This window comes from Seriola lalandi, unplaced genomic scaffold (assembly GCF_002814215.2).
Source record: "Seriola lalandi dorsalis isolate HSWRI2012SDOR001 ecotype SW California unplaced genomic scaffold, Sedor1 jcf7180002054901, whole genome shotgun sequence".
Classification (NCBI taxonomy): Eukaryota; Metazoa; Chordata; class Actinopteri; order Carangiformes; family Carangidae; genus Seriola; species Seriola lalandi.
Genome location: NW_019525453.1, coordinates 58,446 through 83,578, shown reverse-complemented (window position 1 = coordinate 83,578; position 25,133 = coordinate 58,446). Strand labels below are relative to the sequence as shown.

The 25,133-nt window shown below is 40.9% G+C and overlaps 1 protein-coding gene across 2 annotated transcripts in view; it reads left to right on the top strand.

The window, feature by feature from the left end:
- Nucleotides 1-25,133, top strand: part of nbas (NBAS subunit of NRZ tethering complex) — a 143,315-nt gene that overhangs the window by 68,534 nt on the left and 49,648 nt on the right. For both annotated transcript variants that reach the window (XM_087180396.1, XM_023430124.2), the window contains 5 exons: nucleotides 4,348-4,424; nucleotides 5,340-5,477; nucleotides 15,087-15,310; nucleotides 15,536-15,646; nucleotides 22,076-22,326. In XM_087180396.1, coding sequence (XP_087036522.1) covers nucleotides 4,348-4,424; nucleotides 5,340-5,477; nucleotides 15,087-15,310; nucleotides 15,536-15,646; nucleotides 22,076-22,326 — 801 coding nt within the window. The remainder of the gene's footprint in view (nucleotides 1-4,347; nucleotides 4,425-5,339; nucleotides 5,478-15,086; nucleotides 15,311-15,535; nucleotides 15,647-22,075; nucleotides 22,327-25,133) is intronic.

The following is a 25,133-nucleotide window of genomic DNA, read 5'->3' as shown; positions in this document are numbered from 1 at the left end:
AAACTGAACTTTTGCTGCAGAGCAGACAGACCATATTATCTGCCATCTGTGGCTCCATATTTTTTTTAATTTTTTTTTCTTAATTTCCATTCATAGCACAATTTCTAAAAGGCAACAGTGTCTTCCACATTGTTGTGAATATTTTTGAGGACTAATCGTTAGTCGTTAGCACCGACGTTGTTTTGAGGAAATAGGCTCCTAAATATCATCATCATTTCCCAGGCTGTTGTAATATACACACTCACCGAGCGCTTTATTAGAAACACCTTTACACCTGCTTATTTGTGCAATTATCCAGGTCAGAAGCTTCAAATAATGTTCACATCAAACATGAGGGAATGAGAATGAGGGAAAAAATGCGATCTCAGTGACTTTGACCGTGACATGATTGTCGGTGCCAGATGGGCTGATTTAGTCTCCTGGGATTTTCACGCACTGAGTTTTTACTTTTATGGTGCAAAAAAACATCCAGTGAGCGGCAGCTCTGCGGACAGAAAGGCTACGAGGTGACAGAAAGGCTATGTGCAGCTCAGGTGAAGTGATCTGATGCAATCATGTCATCATGGAGCAGAATATCAATGCCTCCAACATCATGTGGAATCAATGGCGTGAAGAACTGAGGCTGTTTTGAGAGCAAATTGAGGCTCAACCCAGTATTAGTGTGGTGTTCCTACTAAAGTACTTAGTAGTTTGAATATTTTGTGCTCATTTGAGCCTTCATGTTGATTTGCCAACTTCTCTCACATTGATTTTATTCTTTTTTAAATCTGAGAAGTCCAAGTGTTTGAGACACTGAGTGAGAATAGTTTAACTTGAGCTGTTTCTCAGTGCTTCATCTTAGTGAAGTTGTGGTGTTGGCAGGACGCACGGTGTGGTTCCCCCCAACCTCACTCTTCCCTCTCCTCTCCTCATCCGTCTAACCACGGAGCCCATATGTGGTGGACTAGGGGACAACATGGGAAGAATAGCCTCATACTGATTAATTAATGTATCCCCACGTATCCCACGGCAACAGTAAATAATGACGCGTCACCACTGCCATACCAGAGAGATAGCATCAAGTCAAAACATCAAGGCCATGCTGCGTGATGGATCACAGCAGCTCGCCAGAATCAATGCAACTACAAAAATACGGAGCAAACAGATGTGTGTGTGTGTGAACGTGTTCGAATACTAATTCATGGACACTGAAGAATGCGACGCACACACTTTGACCATGAAGTGCTAATGTATAGATATGCATTCACACATCTCTCTCTCACACACACGCACACACACACACACACACACACACACACACACACACACACACACACACACAAACATATTAACACACCCACACGTTCCACCAAATCCAAGCTCTCTGTTTCTCTGTGCCACTGTCACTCAAATGAATATCTCTCCTCTAAAAAGTCACCTTCCCTTCGGAGCTGCTGCGGAGTGCGACGTGTCAAGAAAGAGAAAAGCCTGTCTGGACGGCATCGCGTCCGATAACAACCTTCGATTAATGACTCCTGTATCGGCCCGCCACGCCGGCTGTCCTCAAAAACAGACTAGGAGGTGGCCTTTAAGAAAATAAATACATTGATTTTTCACCTGCCCCAGATAAGGTGGAGGTAATTAATGATGACACAGGAGGAAAGTAACTCAATGGGATTGAGCCGAGTAAGGTGCAAACACAAGCACTTGGTGTGAAGAAACACAGAGACACACATATTTGCACTCACTCGCACAGCGTGGAGTGCTGCTATTGGCCACACGTTGACCAGGCCATAATCGGTTGTTTTTCACACTGCCTGCACAGTTGAAATAGTAATAAGTCACTGTCTCACCATCCTGCTAACAATATGCCCGATTTAGCTGACACAGGAGCAGGAGTGTGTGTATGCATGTGTTGACACACACACACAAGACAGAGACACGTGGTGTCTCTTTATCACTCTCTCTGTTTTCCTCTCTCTCTCGCACACAAGCAGAAATACTGTATGCTTTTAAGTTAGGGTTATCTACTCTGTGTGTATGTGTGTGTGCGTGTGTGTGTGTTTACCCCTCTGGTAATTCCTGTCCCGATGGTATCAGTAGCTTTAGAGAGGCGTGTAATCAGCTCATTCTGAGGTGTAGCTCATTGAAACCCGGGAGGTAAGAGAGGAGGGGAGAAAAAAATGAGAAAGGGAGGAGGGTGGGCACTCTGCTTAAGAGAGCTGTTATGGCTCTTTAAACTGGTGCATCACTCCAGCCCTGCGCGCACATGCACACACTGAACCTCCACAGTACGTGTCAGGTACTGGCCTGTCTGTGCACGTATGCATATTAGTGTGCATTTTGTCCTACAGTGTATACTGTATGTCTCTCCCTTTGCCCCCGCCTCTGTCTCTCTCCCAGTGTCCATGCTCTACTTTTCTCTGTCTGTTCCATTTTGTCTCAGGCTCTTATCACAAGAACAGGCTTTTGTTCTCCTTGGGTCTGAGACTACAAAGTGATTCTGTCTGCCTCTGCTTCTCTCTGCTCTTTCCCCCCGTTTTCTCACAGAGAGTTAGTGAGTGATTAAGAAAGGGTGTCTGTGTGTTTACAGTGTCTATCTAGTAAATCTACGTATTTTCAGTCAAATAGTGTGTGTGTGTGTGTGTGTGTGTGCGTGCGTGCATGCTTGTGTTTTAATGTCGTGGCCTTGGGGCCAGCAGTTTGGGAAAAAATTGCATCCTTGTGCCCAAAGTTCTTTCTAGCCTCCAAATCCCATCAGCCTTAGAGCCACTGCAAAAACATGGACTGTGTCCCAGTTTCATACGACACACTAATGCTAAACAGGATTTGATAATATTGTGTTCACGTTCGAACAGTGACAAAATCAGATCAGCTTGTATGCATACTAAACGATTCTTGATTTTAAAATATGTGCTGTTGTACACAATCTTCCAATAATGCAATGCAAAAAATAAAGCTTGTGGAGCTTCTCACAGCTGCAGAACATTAGAAGTAATTGCAGATGCTGGTGATGCAGCTTGAAAAAATATTTGGATATTTGGAAAAAACATCTTTCTTCTCTTAGTGAGGTTTAATTGGCAGTGGCATTTTGAAGTTGCAGTTTGATTCATGTATTTTTTTTTGCACTTTTTGCATAATTTCCTGTTAGTACAAAATGATCAAGTATAGTAATTGTGCAATTCTGCCAAAACGGCTTCTTTTGGAGCTTTCCACCATATCTCATGGTTTTCATCAGCAGAGGGAGTCTGCTCATTTGTCATGGGGATGCAACTGTACCACAAGTAATGATTATTTTTCATTGATGAATAATCTACTAGTTATTTTCTTGATTAATAAATTGATTGTTTGGGCTATTAAAAGTCAGAAAAAAATGGTCATCAAGAGTTCCTAGAGCCCAATGTGACGTCTTCATGCATCATGCTTCGTCCAACCAGCGTTTCTAAACCAAAACAGATTCTATTTAGTGGAATATAAGAGAGGAACAGAATATTCCCATTTGAGAAGTTGGAACCAGTTCATTTTTTGTCATTTGTTTATTATTGTAAATAGAATTTGAGTTAGGATTGTTGTTGTTAAACTACTACTTCCAAGGATAGGGATGAACTGTAAAGCTTAAGTAACGTATAGTATACTGTATAGTTAGTGTGTATTATGGAATTGGGACACTTTAGTCAGACCTTAAGTCAGAAACTGCTTATTCCCAGTCACCATGACGTGCTCGGCCAGATCACTGGTTCAAACTGACAAGTCAAAACCAGTCAAACACAGATCACTTTTGATTCCTATAGTCAAACTCCTCTTCCTGTCTTTGCTGTCGATACATATGCATAGGCTAATTTGGCATTCAGGGGATTCAACTTTAAAGTGCACTTAAATGAAGTTTGGACTCATCTGGAGAGCACTTATTAGAAGTGGGCATGTACTTACTCTTTGAATAATAAATACTCTCTCTGCACAAAACCATACACATGCACATGTGCATGCACACACACATCCATACACAACCAACCCTCTTTTGTACACAACATATGCAAACACACACACACACACGCAGATATCCACACAATAGCCCAGAGAGAAGATGGACAGAATCCTAGACCTCGGTGGGATTTTTAATGATGCTTCTTGACTTTGCACCCCCCCCCCCTTTTCTTTTTGTCTCCCTCTATTTTTACCTTCCCTCTTTTTTGTCTGGCCCACAGAGAAGTGTATTCTGACAGGCGCTGTCATCTGTATTCAACAAACGTGGGATGAGAGTTGTCCAAGAGGGGAGGGTTGGTTGTTAATCCTGGGTTCTTTAGTTAAAGTCTTTTCTTCCCCTTCTCGTCTTCTCTCACCATCCCACCATCCCTCCATCCTTTCCAGTTTTGCTACAGCTGGCCAACGATGCATTTCCCAGGGACATGATGCTGGCTCTGTCCTACTTACTGGCCCTGCCTCAGGTAGGTGGACACACAGTCTCACACACACACACACACACACACACACACACACACACACACACACACACACACACACAGACACACAGCTTTATTTAGCTTTATTATAGACACATCTACTCTGTACCCAGTAACAATGTAACTGTGTGGGATTGTGACAAATGCCTCAGTGAATCCATATCCTCTATTGATCTCTTACATCTCTAGATGAGCTATTGTGGTAGAGAGTTTATTTCAGCAGTGTGTCAGAATCAAAGCCACACTAAACGGTCACCAAAATGATGTCGCTAGTCATACAATACACGTATGATTCCAAAGAGCCACATGTCTCCCTCAATTTAATCAACATTCACATGTTCTATAAACCTGTTCTGCTGCTCCTGCGCTGGTTTGCCATGTCATTCCTTGCCAGCTGTCAGAATAACAGTCTGATGCTCTGATAGCTAAGAAAATGAAAGCACAAGACAGAAAGAAACCCTTTGCTAACAGCAGTAGATTGTGTTCAAGTGGAGGTAGTGAAATCCCTCATGAGTCTTAACACTTGCTGCATCGCCAGTGAAACACTAAACTGCTGGAGTGGATATTACAGAGATATTTCCTGGAGAGCTTGTTAGCTCCAATCGGATTAAAGTGATGTTACTGACAAACTGACTGACTGCATGGGAACTGCATGGGATGACGCAGCACCATTAGAAGAGATTTTTTGCTTAAACCAGTGATTTATTAAACATTAAACTTATGATTCTTAACTGTGGGGTTTATCTGTGGACTTTTTGGAATTGCAGGGAAACAGGTTCATTCAATGCATTTGTCACATTTTTTCTCTCTTACAGCAAACATTTCAGTGAATATTTAAAATGCCATGATGATAACATCGCTTGTATTTTCCCTTTTATATTTGTCCATCCATACATGCAGGTGTTGGATGCCAACAGGTGTTTTGAGAAACAGTGTCACTCTGCCTTGTCACTCCAGCTGGCGGCCTACTACTACTCTCTCCAGATCTACTCCCGTCTCAAACCCTGCTTCAAGGACAAGAACCACACTCTCTACCAGGTTAGCATGGAGTAACAGTTCTGTGTGTGGTTGACTGAATAGAGGTATTGAATATTATGCTGATTCTCTTTGGCTGGACTACAGCAGCGGTGTCAGCCCTATAGCGCAAATGTTGCTGACTAACTGAGTCAAGTAACTTTAGCTACTTTCCATAAAAGTCGCCAGTACTGCGTCGAGAGCAAGATTCTTGCGTCTCTCTTTGTCTGCTCAGTGAGTGGCAGAGAGGCGTAGCAGCAGCTTCTTACCCAGGCAGAAGCTGTGCGCTGTGTGAGAGACAAAAAAATAAAATTATATTAAAAAAAGGGCTGAAACTGGCTGCCACTAGGCAGAATGGAGATACGATGCGGTGACATCATGAACATCCTAACTATCATATTACATAATCTAACAACATTTAGTGAAATTTCCATCAGGCTTTAGCTACTTTCCAATGAAAGCAGTGAATTTTTGGAGCAGTTCCTCAACAGTTTCCAGCCATGTCCTCAATTTCACACATTGACCATGGACATGGTCCAGCCATATACTAAGTTTTGAACTAGTAGTTGATATGCATGGCAGTTGATAAAAATTTTAAGTTCTCTACATAATATGCTTTTATGAATACCAAAAGTTACAAGTTTGCAACACAAATATAAAGAAATACATTAAAGATGACCCAAAACACCAAAAAACAAGACTTAAAAGTTACAGGATTCGTCTGCAAACAGCAGGCATTTGGCACACAGATAAAAAAAAATGGTAAGTTTAAAGCTGTGGCTTCAACCCAAAACACTGAACTGTTTTCAGCAGATTGGTTTTTGAAGAAGTTTCTTGAAAACCTAAGAAGCTTGGTTCAGGTTTTAGCTCTTTAAGCAGAGCATTTCTCAGCGGGGACCACCAGCACCACAGCAAAACACTGTGTCGCCCATGGTTTATGTCTGTCACAGGGTTGCAGGAGGAACCAGCAGAGTGAAAACGAGCAAGTGGGTGTGTATGACTTTTGACAAGATAACAGTGCCAACAGTGGGCTGAACATTCATCCTTTTAGTGTTAAAGTTTAAACAATGTCTTAATTATAGCAGCCAATAGAGCATACATTTCGCATAATTGAAAGGCTCTTAGACTCTTTGGATTATATGAGATTTGACTGTGTCAGTTGGAAACTAAATGTATGCTCCTTTTCTTAAAAAGTTTGAAAAAAGAAGCCAACAAGAACAGAACAAGTTATCAGAATATAAAAGTGAGAAGAGGAAGGAAGAGGATAGTGATGGCAAAAGAGTAGCAACAGGGGTGTCTGAGGGTGATTGGTGGAGAATAAAGAGAAGAAATGGCTCTGACCTTTTCCTTGAGTGGACTGTGGCTCTCACAGGTTTTAGTCCAGGTGGAAGGAGGGGAGGTAAAATGTTGAAATAAAAGAATGAAAGAGGGAAAGAGGTCAGCAGAGGAAGTGGATAAGTGTGTCCCAGCTGACATTCAAGGTCAGGAAAGCACACGCTGTATATAAACTCAACACAACACGCACAGACATCTTCATCCCCCCACATTGACACATCGCGTCGTAATGGCAGTAATCAGTCCCCAAGTCCATTCACTTAAAATATATACAGCTTTTTCTCCTCTGCTCTACACTTTGGTAGTTGTACCTTCATTTTGAGTTCATTTCTTTTTTTTTTCATCTGTCATTTCCTTTGAGTTTTTTTCTTTTTAGCTTGTTCTACCAGAGAGAGTGCTTGTTATCGTTGTGTTCCAGGTCTTGCCTTCACTCAGCTCTTAATGATGAGTTAGTGGCAACTTTTACTCGAACACTGATGGAAGCAAGAGGGAAGAAAACCTTTCAACCCGGGATCTTTTCTTCTCTCCTCCACTTTGTCCCTCTCCTTTTCTCCATTTTTTTTTTTCCTGTCAGTTAAGTTTAAAGAATTGCTTTGTCGGCATGACAGTTCTGTTTTCAAGTGTCTCCATTTTACTTCTTTCTGTCCACATTATGTTGCTCTTTCTGCTATCGTTCCCCCTCCTTCTACGCTCTGTTTAGTCTTTTTTTCCCCGCCGTAGGCCTGTCTCGCTCTTGTCGAATCTCGGGCCTCTCCATCCACAATACTATCTTGACTGTGCATGCTTTATACATTTCTCTTGTGCTTTCTTTAGCTCTCTCGCTCTCTCTTATCTTTTAAGGGCACACATTGTACAGCATGTGATATTTAATTTCAGATATGTATGACAGGATATTTTGTGCATTTGCTTGCTTTGCATTGCAAATGAGTCTAGCAGGAGAAAAACATGTCACATACCTAAACATGTGTTTTTATAGTTTTTATATATAATTATGTGTTGCTTTGTTTGTTTGTGTTTTTTATGCGTAGCTGCAGGCTAACATGTTCGTGTGCATCAGAGTGTTAGATCAGTTTTCACGTGACAGTGGGTGGTGTGTTTGTGTGCGTGTGCGTGCGCTGTGGTGTGTCGAGCTGTCTCCGAGTGTTTCCCACCCTCCACTTGAATAGCAGTAACTCTGTATCTCAATAACTCTCATGCTCTTTCAATTCTCTTGTCACTATCACATAATTTCATACCCAAGCAGTAAGACACCAAACACTCAAGCCACTGAAGCCATTCAGTTGCAAATAGGAACAGAAGTCTCTGAGGGTTTGCTTGAGGTGTTTGATTTGTTTTTAAGGCCTCAATCAGGAGACAGTTTCTTCACTGTTCTGTAGATGTAGAGGTTTTGGACCTGAAGCTGCCTGTAAAAAGAACTTCAGGTGAAGGAAACAATTAATCAAATCCATATTGTACATGCATATTCATATCTGTCACATATAATGAAATTCATCATCATCCACCCACGCATTGATGCCACATCTCATAAGTATGGTGTAAACTTATGACCTTTTGGGAGGATTTACCACTGCATCAGTTATGCTGTTAATTACCTAATCAGAACATACACTTACACGTACGATTTCTTATCACTTCTTGACATTTCTGCTAACTCTAAAACTTTATCATATATATTAACATTCTCATTGCATCACCATAAATGTTACACCATAAATGAGAGGTAAACAGGGGAGTACAGAAAACCCTGAACAGCCAGATTTTCACATTAGTCGGGCACATATGCAATTTACATTCCAGGGTGTTGTTTAACCATCCAGCTCTTTTAATTACTTTAGAGTGGATGACCTGTCATCTCTGAACTCCATAAGGGTTGTGCCGATGGACGACGATCACCAAGATCACAGCTTGTGCCTTTGCCAATGTCAAGATGAAATTTGCCTTGTTTTCCCATCAATATATTGAGTTGTTATTATTATTATTATTATTATTATTATTATTTGTAGTGTTCAATTTATATTAAATTAGATCTGCCCTGCCATAGTTTCAAGTTGGCATAACCCGCATATAAACGATGCTTGCAACATTTACGCGCTCGCACATGCACGCTCCAATCAGCTGAGGGTCATTAAAGTGCTGTTTGTTGTAGGTGCCAGGCGATGATTAAACAGAGCGGAGAACATCAATAGACAGACAGATACAACACGTGACTTAGTTTGGTTTCTTAGCCTGCTGCTTTCGGCACTGACAGGGACCTAAAGGGACAGTCATCGAGAATATGGATATGGTGAATGATATGATTATTAAATGTAAATAAGTAATGTTTTGTTTATGATGACAATTCTGTTTAGTTTTAAGATAGCCATAAAATGTATTTGTTATCATACTGTCACCGCTCAGGGTGTCCGAGAAGGAGCGAGAGAGAGAGAAAGGGGCGAGTCGACCTGTTGGACTTGGTGCAATGTCGCCATGTCCCCAGATACCAGCATTTCCCTTTATGAGAACAGTGTTTCAATAACCAATGCGTAGTGGAATTATGTAATTTATACTCACCTCTCTCACCCTACTTCAACTTCATACCCTTGAATACTGTGTTTTAGACACCTTTAGTATGTTTGTTCTGACTGCTGGCAAATACACCAGTGTCACAGTCTGTTCACATTTTAATTTTTTTTTCAACTCTAGTCCCTAGTTTAACTGTGTTCAGTTACTCAGCACAAAGGTCTCTACGACGTACAGCCCACTGCTTCTTGACGATTTTGTTGCCCACTATTGGCTTTCAAGATCTTTAACTGTTACTTTCCCATCTGATTACATCTCCCAGGCATGTTGGAGCAGCACCGGGCTCGGTGACATGGAGGCTGGGTTTCCATTATTCCCTAAGGCATAATGAGCCCCTTTCCACTTGCTCGCACTGGAAGTTTTCATTATACCGGCTAAAGTGCTCGTATGTGAAATAGAGGAGATCTTTACCGTAATTGTTCTGCTGGTGCTGTTTACACGAGATTGCACAATAGCCCGTGTTTATGTAAGTGTTAAGGTCTGTTTGCCTGTTCTTGGCGATGTTTTAATGTGTGAGTTTTTCCCCTGATTGTGTGTGTGAGTGTGTGAGAATGCTTGTGCTTAGCATAATTGTAGCTGTGAATGTGCAGCCGCTGTGCTGCAATGTGCTGAGTAAAGAGATTGAGGTTTTTCACTCAACCATTTATCTTTGCCTGCAGTCGAGTATTGATCAGTCACATTTGTGCTACACACACAAACATACATTTATAGTATACACAATTGTAGTATAGACACACAGCATGACTTTAGAGTTTATCATGCAGAAAAACTGCTTAGCTCTCTGATTATCTCATTACAACATTTAGCTTTATAATTAAAGACCACAAATCATTGTTAGGTGCTTTACCTCCAATTCACATATTCAGATGGAGTCAGTGATTTGTAAAGAATATTTTCACCTTCATTAAGGATATATATTTGTTTTTTATTCTACCTGATGGCGCTATAACAGTGTGGACAGAATGTTAAGTTTTTCAAACTGGAAAAATAAATCACACAAGCTTACCAAAACACTCAGTCGATTGAAGTTGTATTGGTAGCGAAGATAAAAGTGTTTTCCTAATAGCAGCGAGATGACTTGATAAAACAGCACTTTGCTTACATCTAGAGACATTCTGTAATGCCTGCGGTCATCGCAGATGCCTTTTCAATTCATGGCCACAACAGGATTCGAGCTACCGGAGCTGACCTTGAAAGTGCTTCACCAATGAGCCAGCTCCCTGTTGTTGAATTGACTGGAATAATGAGTTAGACTGTATGAATTTCCCATCATAGAAAAGCACCACACATCCAATGACTTCGCTTTCCTCTTTTTGTACAAATTGTGCACTTGTACAAATTGCACCCTTGTACCACAATCATTAGCAGTCTATATTTTACCCATGGGAGTCCTGCAGAGTGGAGTAGCTGCAGAAAGGCCCCTATTAGACAAATATGCACTCTAAATGCACTGTTGCAGTTAACTGGGAATGTTCGAGACAAGTAGTCTCTGAACCTTTGATTAGATGCACTGGTTTGACAGTGCTAAGTTACTCCTGCTCCTCTTGTTTGTATCTTTGCAGTCTTCTTGGCTTGTGTCTTGCCTGTGATCAGTCCCCTTCATGGTGTGTTATGACCCACAGTGCAGCCGATCCTGTTTATGATGGTGATTATTCCTTTAAAAATGGTGCCTGATTTCTCTCCCCTGTGCATTCCTCCTAATTATGTGCACATACTGTATACACCATTTGCTGAATTAGTGCTAATGAGGCCACTGACTGTATAACTAAGTATTATGCAGGACATAAACACAGCTCATTAAGATCATTACTATCTTACTCTGTGGAGAGCAAAGGCATGACTGTTTCTTTATATCTTCAATGTGACAGAATGTTATTAAAAACTAGGTTAGGCTTAACAGGTTTGTGTATATGTGTATGCATGTGTGCGTGTGTGTGTGTGTGTGTGTGTGTGTGTGTGTGTGTGTGTGTGTGTGTGTGTGTGTGTGTGTGTGTGTTTGTGTGTGTGTGGCATTGAGGATCTCATAACTTGCAGAGAATAATATTACAATGGAAATTTAGCAATCTCTAATCCGTTAACACCCAGACCAATTCTGGGGGTAGTTTGTATAAATTAAAACAAATTAAAACAATTTTGATCGTATACCCTTGTAGTGAATATGAATTAGATGAGGGCTTCTTACATTTTTGGACTGCCAGACTGATAGAAACATAGGGAGCCATATTCTTTTTTTGCCACACTAGGTTTGGCTCATTGCCTTTCTTTTGGTCCAGTTTGGTCCAGACTGAATTATCTCTGCAGTTATTGGACATTTGTTGCCTTTAAATTTTTGTACATTACACTTATGGTTCCCAAAGGAGAAGGTGTCTATCACATATACGTAAGGCTGTAGTCTTTCTACATTTATTTTATTTAAAGTAAAGATGGTAAACTTGGCCTACTGTACATACATACAGACTGCTTTCTCTTTAGCCTGTTTGTAACAATGAGCTGTTAGCTGCTGAGCTAGCGTGCTGTGCTTTTGACTGTGGACAGAGCAGACTACAATATCGCATTCTACATGTTCACATTTATGCAGGTTCAAACTAAATGCAGAGTTTTGGGGAAATATGCGGTTATTTAAAAGCTGTTCCGCAGATATCTTCTCCTCTCAAAAACAAACCGACGTGATTAAAGGCCGCTCTATATGCTTAAATGTCCGGCTGTTTGGCCGCCGGCCGGTGCTTACGGAAAACCCTAGCAGTTTTGCATAGTGCCCACTTACGCAGATGGAACAGTGGTAAAAGGGACAACAATACTGTTTGATATAATTAAGTTAATCACAATAATAAATTGACTGGCTTCAAAGAGTTACTCTGACAATATTTATTTCACATATTTAACCAGCCATCTTTGGAAAGAGGCGAAACAATTTTTGATGGGTGCAGATACTGAAATATAATAACATGGGAAATTAAGACTGAAAATGAGAGAGCAAGTGTGGCTGAACTTATTTGAGACCAAGACGCAGACTTTTTATTTTTACACTGTTCCCTCATGGGAGGCATCACAGGAAGGAGGGGAGCAAAGAGAGAAGAGCCTGTGGCAGCAGTGGAATAGCTGAAGGGGGAGTTTGAGAGAGTTGGCTTCCTCCCAGCTGTGTAACATCACACACTCCCTTATGCAATTATACTTTACATACAGTTTATACATTCTTCTCTTTGAAGAAATACAAGAAGTGTCTTTTTAAGACGCTTTGAATTTCAATAAGCAAGTAATTAGATAAGATGAAGAAAAAATTAGGAATGAGTGTTGTCTGTGCTTAATTTGCAGACAATTGGGATTGCAAAGAATACTTATTAGAAAGAAAAGGGATTCTAGAGATTCCTAAGTAATGAAGGAAGGGGTTAAATAATTTGTGAGTTGCAAGAAAAATGAGTGTATGTAGCGGTAAGGAAGGATATAATCCAGATAGCCAGAAGGACAAAGTACTGCAGATGAATGACAGAGAGAGTGAGACAGAGAACGCAAACAGTATTTCATCATGAAAGCCTTATTTCAATAAAGTTCTTCAAACACAGGCCTGTCCATCACAGCTCCAACAGACTTTCTTCTCTCTCTCAGTGTTCTCCCTTTTGTGTCATTCTTCCTCGTCTGAAAATGGTGTCCAAAATGGTGCCAGCGTTATCAAATACAATCCTCCTTTTTTTTCCTTCCCTCTCCTCTCCATTACTTTCTTCATGCCACACCCCCCCCCCACTTCTATACTTTCTACACTTTTAATACTCTCTCTTCTCTATCTCTTCTCCTCACTCTCCCTCCCTGTCCTGCTTTTGAACTGTGAATCTGCCACCATGACTGCCAGTATGGCCACATCTAACGACGCACACACATGCTGAGAGTAGGGAGACATACAGAGACAGACACACACACACACCTCTGTTTTCAAGCTCACACATTTCCAGCAGCCATAATTACCTTATGCAAATAAGATCAACAAATAAACCATCTCATCCTGCTGGGCGACAGCATATAAGATGCCAAAAACCAAATTCAGGAGCTCATTTAATTAGAACAGAGGTGATGAGAGAGATACAACATTTACCTACCGTTCCCTGCGCGTGACACTCTCACAAATGCGTATCCACTGTCTTATTCCCCATAGGCCTGAATCACAGTAGCAATTATGGTTCTAGGTACAATTACCCGTACTTTCTTGGTGTGTAGGAAAAAGGGTGCATATTGAATAGCCTGATTTAACTCAGGTGCAGTTGTCAGTGTCTACCTGGAAGCAAACTTAGATAGAAGTAAGCCCAGGCTAGTTGGTGTGCCCCTGCCTTTTTCTGCCGATTTTTGAAAATTACAGCCATTTTTGAAAATTGCCTCATTAGTTCGTCACGGCAGAGCGGCGGAAGACCTGTGAAGTTTTATATATCAGGCAGTGCAGGGTGTTTGAAGCTCAGTGTGTGACATAGTTAAGTGATAAGCCTTAAGGGCAGTTGCATTTGGTCAAACCTGGCTTAGTGCTGTATCCAGTATTTGAAAGCAAATTAGGGATAAAGAGATAAGAGAAGAGGAGCGAATTTGGGGCATAAGTTTCTCTTGTTCTCATTGGTGAATATTAGCATTATTGGTATTAGAAGGTAATATACCAGGTAAACAGGATGTAGAGTAATACAACAAAAACTTGCAAGAGAAATCAAAAATTGAGTTTTCACTTTGTCATTATGGGATATTGAGTGTAGCTTGGTGAGGGAAAAAGTATATTCTTTCAATTTGATCATAAGATAGCAACAAAATATAAAAAGAAAAAAAAATGAAGGGGTCTGAACACTTTCCGAATGCACTGTAGATATTTGGCTACTGTCATTATTTTTTCCTGAAGAGGAAGGGTTTCATTTTTCATTTGTTGAATTTGAAATCAAACTCCAGATACAGTCTTTAGGCATAGGTATTTTGTTTATCTTTTTTTTTTGTTTTTTTTTAATTTAACAAGAAATCGTAAAGATATAAGGCACTGGTACCATACCAGTAGCACAATAGCATCAGTAGAAAGTGGTAAACTGAAAGCCGCCTCCATCATATGGCTAATATTATAAATTCAACCTTGTTGTTGTTTTTTATCATCCTGTATAAAATTTGTGAAAATCATTTTTTCATTTAACCAAAAAATGAATTTGGAGGCTTCAGTGTAATGGACTGGAGCAAATATATGAGGTGGCAAATAGATTCAAAGTGTGGCCCATTGTTAAGCTTACACTGTGCTTACAGTAGTGGAGCAACAATGAGCCTTTCGTATCTACATAGGCAACGGACCCTCGTCCATAAAGCTCACCCTGTTGTGCCGTACTGTTTCTACAGTAGCCCAGAAGGCACAAATCAAACACTGGCTTTAGAGACATCCTTTCACATTCTTACATTACCTGAAAACCACTGTAGATTCTCGGAGGTGCTTGGAAAGGGAGGGGTGAGGGGTTTCAATCTGCAACCACTAAATCCTACACACTTGTCCTTTAAGTCTTCAAATGAGTAGCCATCATATTTATTTTCCTACAGCAAAGGGGCAGAGATCTGGCAGTCCAATTTTTATTTGCTTTTATTCAGACGAGTAGGCATGATAATAATTCTCAGGATTACCAAATTTTGCTTTTAGCACAATATCCATCCAATATCCTTTTTACTCTGTGAAGCCACTAGCATGAAATAACACATTCAGCAGCTGTTTGTGTGTAAACGTGAAAATTATTCCCCTCTTCACAGGCCGACCCAAAGGAGCTGATTCGATTGGTCACACAGCATGTGTCTGCATATTCGGGTTGGCCAGAGGAGCTGCAGAAGTTGATCAGCCAGCTGCGTGTTTACAACGAGCGTCTCACAGATTTCACCCAGGCGCAGGTGTTACAGGGGCTGGGCCGCGGTGTGGATGTCCAGCGCTTCAGCTCCGACTCCGACTACAAGAAGGAGACCATCCTTGGCCTCACAGAGTAAGCAGGGGAGGGACTCAGAGGAATATGCTGTCAATACTATTTCCTCAAATTATGTATACACAGTTGTAGTTAAATATGATCATTTCTAATACTATAGTTAGTATGGTGTGTTTTATTTGCTTAGGACCACATGAGTGGGAGTGAGGGTCCTTTCTTCTTCAAATGCAGTGAAATCTCATCATTATTTTCCTCCTCTCTGCTTGTGTTTCCGTATGGGTTTAGGACACTGGATGACAGTGTGTACAGAATCGCTCTGTCTCTGGCTAAGCGCTACAGTGTTCCTCTGTGGGAGGTCTACATGACTCACCTGGAGTTCCTCTTTACAGATAGCGGGTACCTGCACACACACACTCAAACACACAAATACAAACACCATCACATAAACTCTCCCTCAGCATTTTAATCTCATTTTACTCATCTGTGTTTGTTAGCTCACATCACTTTTGTCATCTCATTAGTTCGAAACATTTAGTCTGTCAGTGTGCATTTGAAAGACCCCTAAAAAATGTATTTGTGTTTTGATAAAGAAACATGAATGGTGCATGTGTGTTTATGTATTCCCATGTCTGTTGAGTTTTGTTTGTGCACGCACTTGTTCCTTGTCCCTGTATTTAAAATCCTGAAAAAGTGAAATGAAAAAAAAAAAAGTTAATTTAAGTAGCACCAGTCCCTGAGTTTTAACAAAACCCACCGACATAAAAAGCCTACCCCGTGTTTTGAATGCGTATGTGTTTATGTGTGTGTTTGTGTTTTAGAGAGGGAGAGAGAGAGAGGGAGAGAGAGAGAGGACGTGAGTGTGTCAGAGTCTATTTCCATAATTTATTTGCTCTCTGACTTCATAGCTGGGGATCTGACTAGCTCTGCACCTTTCCTTGTTTTAATAGAATGCCTTTTCAGCAGAGTCGAGATATGTGTGTGTGCGTGCGTGTGTTTGCGTGCACACATGTGGATTTGTGATAAATATCCCTACTGTCACATTCTGATATAAGGAAATAGTTTATGGACTCCATTTAACGATAAATTACAACCTATACCTTTTAAAACCCTACCACACTTGCTGTGTGTGTGTGTGTGTGTGTGTGTGTGTGTGTGTGTGTGTGTGTGTGAGTGAGACAGAAAGAGAGAGAGGTAGAGTTTTTCTACCAAAATCTCAAGATCATGACACATGCGTGAAGAATATTCATACTATAATCTTGATTTGAAGCATCTGTAAAATGCATATTGATTTAACACATGGATGGACGCGAGCACTGACATAAATAGAGCACATTGCAGAGAACCTAAAAAAAAAAATGCATACAGACAGAAGCGTGGGTGCAAGATGGAATTTAGGCTTTTATTGATCCCTGCAGGGAAACTGTTAGCACACAAGTTTAACCTGTGGATACCTAAATTCTGATGCTACTGAAGCACTTGGAAAATAAGTAGATATGGAAATAATATGGTCAAAGGGTAAAATGCATAAATGTATTTCAGCTAAAATGAATACAGAGCTACTGAGCCTTCACTGTTAAGTATTACAAACACACAGGATGGAGAGAAAGGTCATTAGGTAAAGAATCAGTGTGTGCAGGAAGGGAGGACCAGATAGATGGAGGAAGAAGAGATGGATGATAGAGCTAGAGTGTCCCTGAGACAGTCCTATTAACACAGAACAAACGCTTTAGAGGAATCAATGGCCTGCTAAACGCCGCCATCATCAACTGTTCTCTCTGTGCATGTAGGTCTTTGTAGATGTACACTGGAGCCCTGTGGGAACATGAATTTCAGCCTGTTTCTTTTGACAATTTAATGACAGCTATTAAACCATTTATATGACCTGTCTGAAAGAGGGGTGTTCATGTGCTCTCAGAAGTCACCTGCCATTTCACTTCCTTGTTTTCTGTTTTCTTTAAGCTTCCAGTGTTGTATGTTGCTCAACCAAACCGTCCAGATTCATTTTTTGTATATTTAGTTTTGCTTTACCTGCTTCAAACTCATTCAATAATACAGGTAGACAGAAAATCAGGATACCTACTGTATTGCGAGATGAAATGGTCCCGGCAAAATATCACCATTTGACACAGCTTGTATGTAACATCACTGTTACCAGCTCGTCTTGCTGGGCTTGTTGTTGATTTATTTTGGTTGAATGGATAAACTTTGGATTACTCCAGGCGGCGCACACTGATAATGTGTTCCACATCAGTTGACAGATAATACACAAAAACATGAGGTTTGACATTTCAAACAACACAGCTCCAAGCTCATTTCAGTTCCTACCTGCTGCCAGCTGTTGCTGACCACTTGTGCTGCCTTTTCTGCAAATCACTAGTTTGCCCATGATGAGAAATAAATAGTCTTTTGTGGCACCTTCCCCTCTGATTCATCTTAAGATGTGTTTTGCTTTGAGCCTAATGAGGAATCATCAGAGACGGAGAGGACGCTTTTGAATTTTGTACCAGCTCCTTCGAGTTGCACATCTGGTGACCTCATCTGGCAAATTAAGGTTTGAATTATATTGAACATTGGCAGTGTTACAAACTACGCAGTCCTAACTGTTTGGCTCCAAGGGTGCCAAAAAGATATGAGCGTATAATCTGTAACACTGCAGGTTGATTAGAACTTTTCTGCTCCTGGCTGATAATGTCCTAGATCAATAGGAAGTGTTATTCTTGCAATGCCAGAATCCAAATACTAGTCATCCAGTTTATTTGAACCTTATTTCTACTTTTCTCTGCGTACACCAGGCACTTCCCACTCTCACCTTTCAGGGACCTTGTGGCAAAATGTGCAAATTATATCAATACTTGGAATATATGATATACTGTATATAACATAATAAGAAAACTGTGAACTGCAGTCACCCCTGCCACAGCAAAGTTCCCCCTCCTCTCTCTGTCACTGCAGTTTCACCTTAGCTATTTTCTTTCTCAATAGGTTTATTCTTCAATGTCATGTTGCATACTTATTACAAAGTGATTGTAAATTGACAATTTCAGGTCAATTCTATAAATGAGACTCTTTGTTTTGATGTATGCATGAGGATGTCGACATGCGACGCGCTGCCTAGCTGTCACCTGAGTGAAAACACATGCTCTCGTTTGCATCATACTGTTCTAGCCATACAACAATTATCTGAAATATTACAGCAAGCATGTGTCTTGCTGTTTGCTCATTTGAGTGTGATTTGAGCATGCTGATGAGCTTCCCTCCTTACGCTGTTGTTAAGGTTTGGTACAGTACAGTGTGTGTTCATCTGCAGTTGTTTGATGCTGCTGGTTCTGCTGTTTAGGGATTTATTGATGTGCTACAGAAACTCTGCAAGGTTTGAGCCCTGAGCATGACCGTGACCTAGAGCACGACTGTAAGCATGTTTCTTGGAGTTATAGTGGAGAACCACAGAGAGCAGGACCTGGACTGATAAATAAAACCACATAACCTTTGGTTGAGTGATGCTCTCAGTTGTAGGAAAAACAGTATTTCTGACAGAACTGAAACAAAGCAGTCGGTCCATGTAACCCATATTTTCTAACCGCCCCATACCACTGTTGAATGGCTATGTTGCTTTTTCTCTTCACCACCTCAGTCTCTCCCTGGTCTGTGTGTGATAGTGTTTTTGGAAATTACATATAGTATGTTTCATATGAAAATTCATTTCTTGTCTGAAATGGAACACATATAAATATATTTTTAGCCACGCTAGCAGAAGGGTCTAGGGATGTTAATATCAGGCAGTCGGTCATTTGGTACACCATATTTCTCAAAACACCAGTTCAGTACAGTTGTTTATGTCCAAATACCTGCAGAACTAATGGCATCCCCCTGAGCCTCTGTAGCTGTATTTGTCTTTAATGCTAATGAGAAAGTATTAGCATGCTAAGATGCTAAATTAAACCAGCATTACCATGGTGCAACCAGACGGAGCTACTTGTGTAGATGTAGCATCAGTCCTTTTTAATGTTGACAAGTACTCAAAATGTGATTTTGGCAGTGTTAACATCATCACGACTGCTATAAACAATGTTTTTAACAGTGGGTGTAATGTGAAAGCAGTAGCTCTTGGCGATGACCCCCAGGGAAATATCACCCCACTTTGCAAGCACCCAAAGACCCACTCATTAGCTTCACAGTGACTTTTAGTTCATTGTTTTGGGTTTTACGGCCTGCCGCTTTACTGTTTTCGTTCACTCTCACTGCTCTCAGTGACATAGTTTCTCCATTCAGCAAAAAAGGCTCAAATATTTGAGGTCACAGCTTCTTTCCCCAAATGGCTAAAAACTCAGTTATTGCAGGTTTAAAATAATATGTACGATGTTCCTAATGTTTAAATGATCCATTATTCATGTTTCATGTGTGAATGCAATTGCACAAATCATAGTTAACAATATTAATGTCAATATTATATTGTGTGTGTGTGTGTGTGTGTGTGTGTGTGTGTGTGTGTGTGTGTGTGTGTGTGTGTGTAAAAGTGTGACAGCAGAATTGCCTTACAATGAAAAAGTGAATCAGCTGTGCAGAAAATTTCCATCTGCAGTGGTTCCATACTAAACTCTACAGTACAAACGCACTTTTACAACCCCCTGCTGGAGCGTAATTTGTAAACAAATTAGCAACATAGATCGTTAAAAAAATAAATAAAAATTACAGCTTGCATAAATCCAGACAACAATGATGTGCTGAATAATCATCACTACTCCACCAAAGCTCCCCTAGAGTTTAATTCTGGATGTCTGATTACCAAGGTAATTAAATATGCCTCTGAATTTAAGAATATTAGGAGCCTATTTTTGTAACACATGGTGGAAGAGACAACAAACAAAATATGGTAATGTTAGATGGGGAAGAAGAGAGGATGAGAGAGGAGAGGAACAGCTAAGAGAATGAGGAATACTCAACCGGATTAAATCTGTTCCTCGCTCCGGCTTTTGAAACAAACAAGAGAAGATTGTAATGAGAAGCTCCTGATATTACAGCCACATAAACACTACCGAGATGGGCTGGGAAACTGTGTTGTGTACAGAGAGAAATACCACTGAGCGAGCAGCAGTAACAAAGCATCCATGTAGTAGAGTGGTAATAAAACTATCCGGGACAGAGATGCTGAACAAAAAGATGCTTAAAGCTGTGGAGAAAGAAGATAGGAGGTTTTCACATCCTGAGCAAAGAGAGGCACTGAACACCTTTTGTCAGTGGATTGGGACGAAACACTGAGAGACGATGACGGTCTGGCTTTGAAGAGCTACAGTGACACACTCAGCTAAATCAGAGCCTGCCATGAGCACTGGGCACAAACTGCTGCTCATAGCTGTCTATATTCACGCCTGTGTGCACTTGCCAAGGAAAACTCATAACCCCCCTCAAACAGTCCTAGTTGGACAAGTTGTTTCTTCACTTGCCATTGTACTCTTGCCTTTTGAGTCACTTTAGAGCTGATGGGAGTAAAAAGTGAAACATCAGAAACATCGATTGGCGTCTCAAGCCGCCTGTTTGTTTGTGCACTTAGGAAAAAGACAAGCGGGAAAGTGACTGAGAGAATCTTAACTTGGAGTTGTTCTGTTGACTCCATTCTTATTAGAGCCCCTGTTGTTTGGATGATTAGTGTTATTTGCATTATTGAGCTTATTGTGAGCTGCTGCACTGCTGCCACTGTCTATATTTTTTTCATTAGCGAAAGCCTCCCAGCCAGCTCTGACGGAGAGCCCAGAGGAAACATTGTCCTCTTTGATGTTGTCCCGTTCTGACAGATAAACAGACTTGCACTCACACTAACACGCTCGCAGACAGCCAGCCACAGATTACTCAAAGCACCTTGGTGACTGCCAGCAACTAGCTTTACTTCCCCTTTGCCTTTTCATTCTTTGTATCTCTCCTTGTTTAACTTTTGTTTGTGGCTCTCTGAGATTTTTTTTTTCCTCTCCTCTCTGGTGTTTTGCTTGTGTTCTTTTCACTTGTCCTCTCATTCTCCAGGCCACCTGCTGCTGTTGACTTTTAGTTCTGTGGCAAAACATGTTTTTTGAAAAGGAAAGGAGCGCATTAGTTGTACACAACTTGAACAAATCACTGGATAGATATCCACACAGTTTTTTTTTCCACTCTATGAACTCAGCATTTCACCCTCATCTTTACTGCCTTCCTTTCTTCCTCTCTATCTTTCTCTCTCTGCCTCTCTGTCTTTCTTTCTGTCCTAGTTTTGCCCCTTTTTATTTCAGAGCTGACCAAGTTCTTCAGTGTACTCTCAGTAGTAATCTATGAAATCCTCTATGAGTGTAACTTTAGTGATAAGCCCACAGATTGCCGTGTTGTTTTTCCTTTGCAACCAAACAGTCTCCAGAGCTGGTTGTCTTCTTCCTTTGATTTCTCTGTTGATGGAATTTGGGTTTCTGTCAGTATTGCTGTTTTGTCTAATCTTTTTTAGGCATGGTGGCTATTGCTGCTTATGTGAACAACTTAGATCTTCATATGTTTTTATCAAACAAGCCGCTGTTTCAGATGCCAGAAACTTAAAAGTGTTTCACATCCTGTAATCCAATGGGTGTTTTCTATGGAGAAGACATATCTCAGACAGCAGGTGTTTACAACAGCAAATGTAAAAAAAAAAAAAAAAAAAAAAGCTTTGAAAGCTTTGAACTTGGATAGGCTGGATAATTTTTGTGTGTATTTATTGGTATGAAAACTTTATGGATTATTACTTTCCAAGTGAAATTGTCAAATATATTCATTTACAGACACTCATGGTTTTGTTTTTCTCCTCTTCCCCTTTCCTCCCTCCTCTTCCTCCAGTCTTTCCACCAAGGATATTGAGTCCCGGAGCGAGTCCCTAGGTCTGTTTCACACTTTGAAGGGTAACCCTCAGGCCTTTTACAGCCACATGACCAAGTATGTTCTGCCAACTGTGGAGGGAACCGACCTGGGTCGCCTGCTCTACTATTACACCCTGCTGGATGCTGCAGGCTGTGAGCCTTACGTCACCACCACCATCAAGCCAGACTCCCATGTCAAATTGCTCAAGAAGCTTCGAGCTGTTGCCAGTGGTGAGATAAACACAGTTTTATTTTTACTTCTCTGTTTTCGTAATGCAGATGACGCAGCTACTGCATAATTAGAGGGAGGTTTACAGCAGGGTCAAAAGGAGGAGAGATAATATGTCTGTTAATATCACAAAAATGTAGCCTCCTGAACCAGTTAAGTTTGCCTATAAAATCTGATCCACTTAGTTGTAAATACATCAGTGAAGAAAACTTCAACCAGTTAATCAAATTTAAGTTAAAGATCAACATTGCCTTTTAATGATATGGAAATTCTTCTTGCTTTAAAAGTGTGTAATTTTCTTTATTTACAAAGCAAGAGGGACGTTTCTTACAAAAAGGAATTAATTTGGTTTTGTCTACAAGAGCACTGCTTAGAAAATACCAAATTGAGAGTAACACTGTTTCTAATGGTACAGAATAGACAAAAGCACTCATTTGCCAAACAGTGCTGTTTCTGAGAAGTAAAAGCAAAAGAGCCGTAGGACTTGAAGGACTAATGTAGCTCTGTTGTCGGCGGGAAATCAGCCATAAGCCTTTATTGTCAAAAAATCAAGTCCAGTGTTGAGGACTTGAATATAATCCCTCTTGACATGATTGATGACTCACAGACTAAAGTCGACATTCCTTCTGGCCGGTAGATAACCTTTGTGTCACAGATTGTCATGTAGAGTCTTAAAAAAAAAAATTCAACAGCTGAATGCCTAAATCCATGTCACATTTCTGCTGCCAGATAAAACTAGAAAAAATCTTACATTTCTCTGCAAGTGACAAATGAAACACTCTGATGACATACAGATGTGCACATATTATCTTTTATCTCTACCTCATCTTGTCCTCTGATCTTACCGTTCCTCTTTTTCTCCATCAGCTCTCGTGTAAAAAAATTAAAATTAAAAGCTAACGGGATTGAAACACACATAAGTTTTCACATTTGCCCATAAACAACAAAAAAAAAACCAGCCCACCTCTGTATTAGTTGGCAATCTACACCACACACCAAGCTCCGGAAAACAGCAACAGCGTTACAGTAAGATGCTGTTTCCACTCATGTTTCTGTGGCTGCACCCTCTCCAAGGACGTTGCGTCCAGGTTGCGGCGTGTCACTGGTTCAGCGCTGTGGCTACAGTGCTCAAACTTTGTTGTGTACGGGTGAAGGTGGTGTCACTTCTCGGTGAAGTTCAGTAAAGTTCAGCCGGGTGTCAGCTGTGTTTTCACGCCTCGCTTCTTCCTGCTGCTCCAGATAACACCACAGCTTTTACCAGTGACACATGTCTCTGTTTAACATCCATATACACACATACACAAATCATATACACACACCTCTAAGTCATCCACATCAAGACATAGATGCATTTTTTTTTACACAAACTAACAAAAAAGGACTTTGCTCTAAACTCGCACTGCTGCTCCTGCCACATTTTAGTTTCACTCACGGTTACCCTGTCTCATCACTAGTGCATATTAGCTAACTGTTTGCTAAGCCCCACACCACTTAGTTTTGTTTTTGCTATTTTAGCATGAGTCTGCAAACAGCAGGGCACAGTGAAAGGAATTGGTTACCTGCCTTAGAAGTTGGAGGTGTGCAGTTTATCGCCTGCAGCTCTTCATCCAGCAGCTCACTGTGGCAGCTCCTCTTGTTCCATTACTTCCTGCAATATTTCAAACTGATGCGCTGTCACAAAATGACAAAAAATACAATTTTTTTGTTTTGTAGATGCATTTTTCACTAACGATAGTGGTGACTGCTAAGCTCAAACATATTGCGTTTCCTGAGACTACTTTATAACAAATACTACAGTGGATGTGGTAGCCATGAACAAGGCTTTTTTTTAAATATATACTGTAACCTGAACATTACTAATGTAGTTAGTTAATTTTGTGTTCTTACGGCTTGGAAGTGCAGCTTGGTTACTACTGTGATCAGTAAAATAGATAGCTACACATGCTAACAATTGCCCATTGGGGTTAAGAAAATGAACACACACAATTTTAATCCATTCTTGATGGTTGTCCTCTTCAGTTTTTGGCTTTGGAAAGACTTGACCAAAACACCAGCCACCCAGCTTTTTGCATACTGAGTTTCTCTCTTATTACAGCTCCGTGCTTAGCTGTGAGTCATGTGGGGAGAACCAAAGCTAAGCTACAACTGGACATTCACACACATATACATACACATGTACTTCACCAAATCGATTATACTGACGTTGTGACATTAACGCTTACATGCTAACACTGTCTGTGTCACACATTCACGCACGAAAGTACACACACGTGTAACTGTTGAAATGTAACCCACACATTTGCACGCCTGTAGCTGACACACAGGATGTTGCGGCGTCTCCAGGGCCAACTCGGACTCGCTACTAACACTGTCCAACTTTGAGACACACACACACACATCCTTAAAATTGACTCATTTGTAAACCTGAACAGACACATGCAAACTAACACACACAGAGACTCACTTACAGAGGCATTCAGATGGTGTCGAGACAGGTGGTGTGTGTCCAATATTCATCACAATTTCAGACACAGTATCAGGTGACTGTCTGTGCGGGCTCTCCTGAGGTAGGAGATGAGATGCTGCTTGGGTGTGGAGGAGACGGAGGCAGAGAGAGGAGTGGGTGGGGCAGGGGAGAGACAGAGAGAGAGTACATGTGTAAGTGCATGTAACTCTTATCTGCAGTTTAAGTGTCCGTCTGGGCCTGTCTGAAAGTAGTGTGTGTTTGTGTGTGTGTTTGTGTGTGTGTGTGTGTGTGTGTGTGTGTATATATGAGAGAGAGAGGGATTCCGAGCAGCGTTGACAGAGC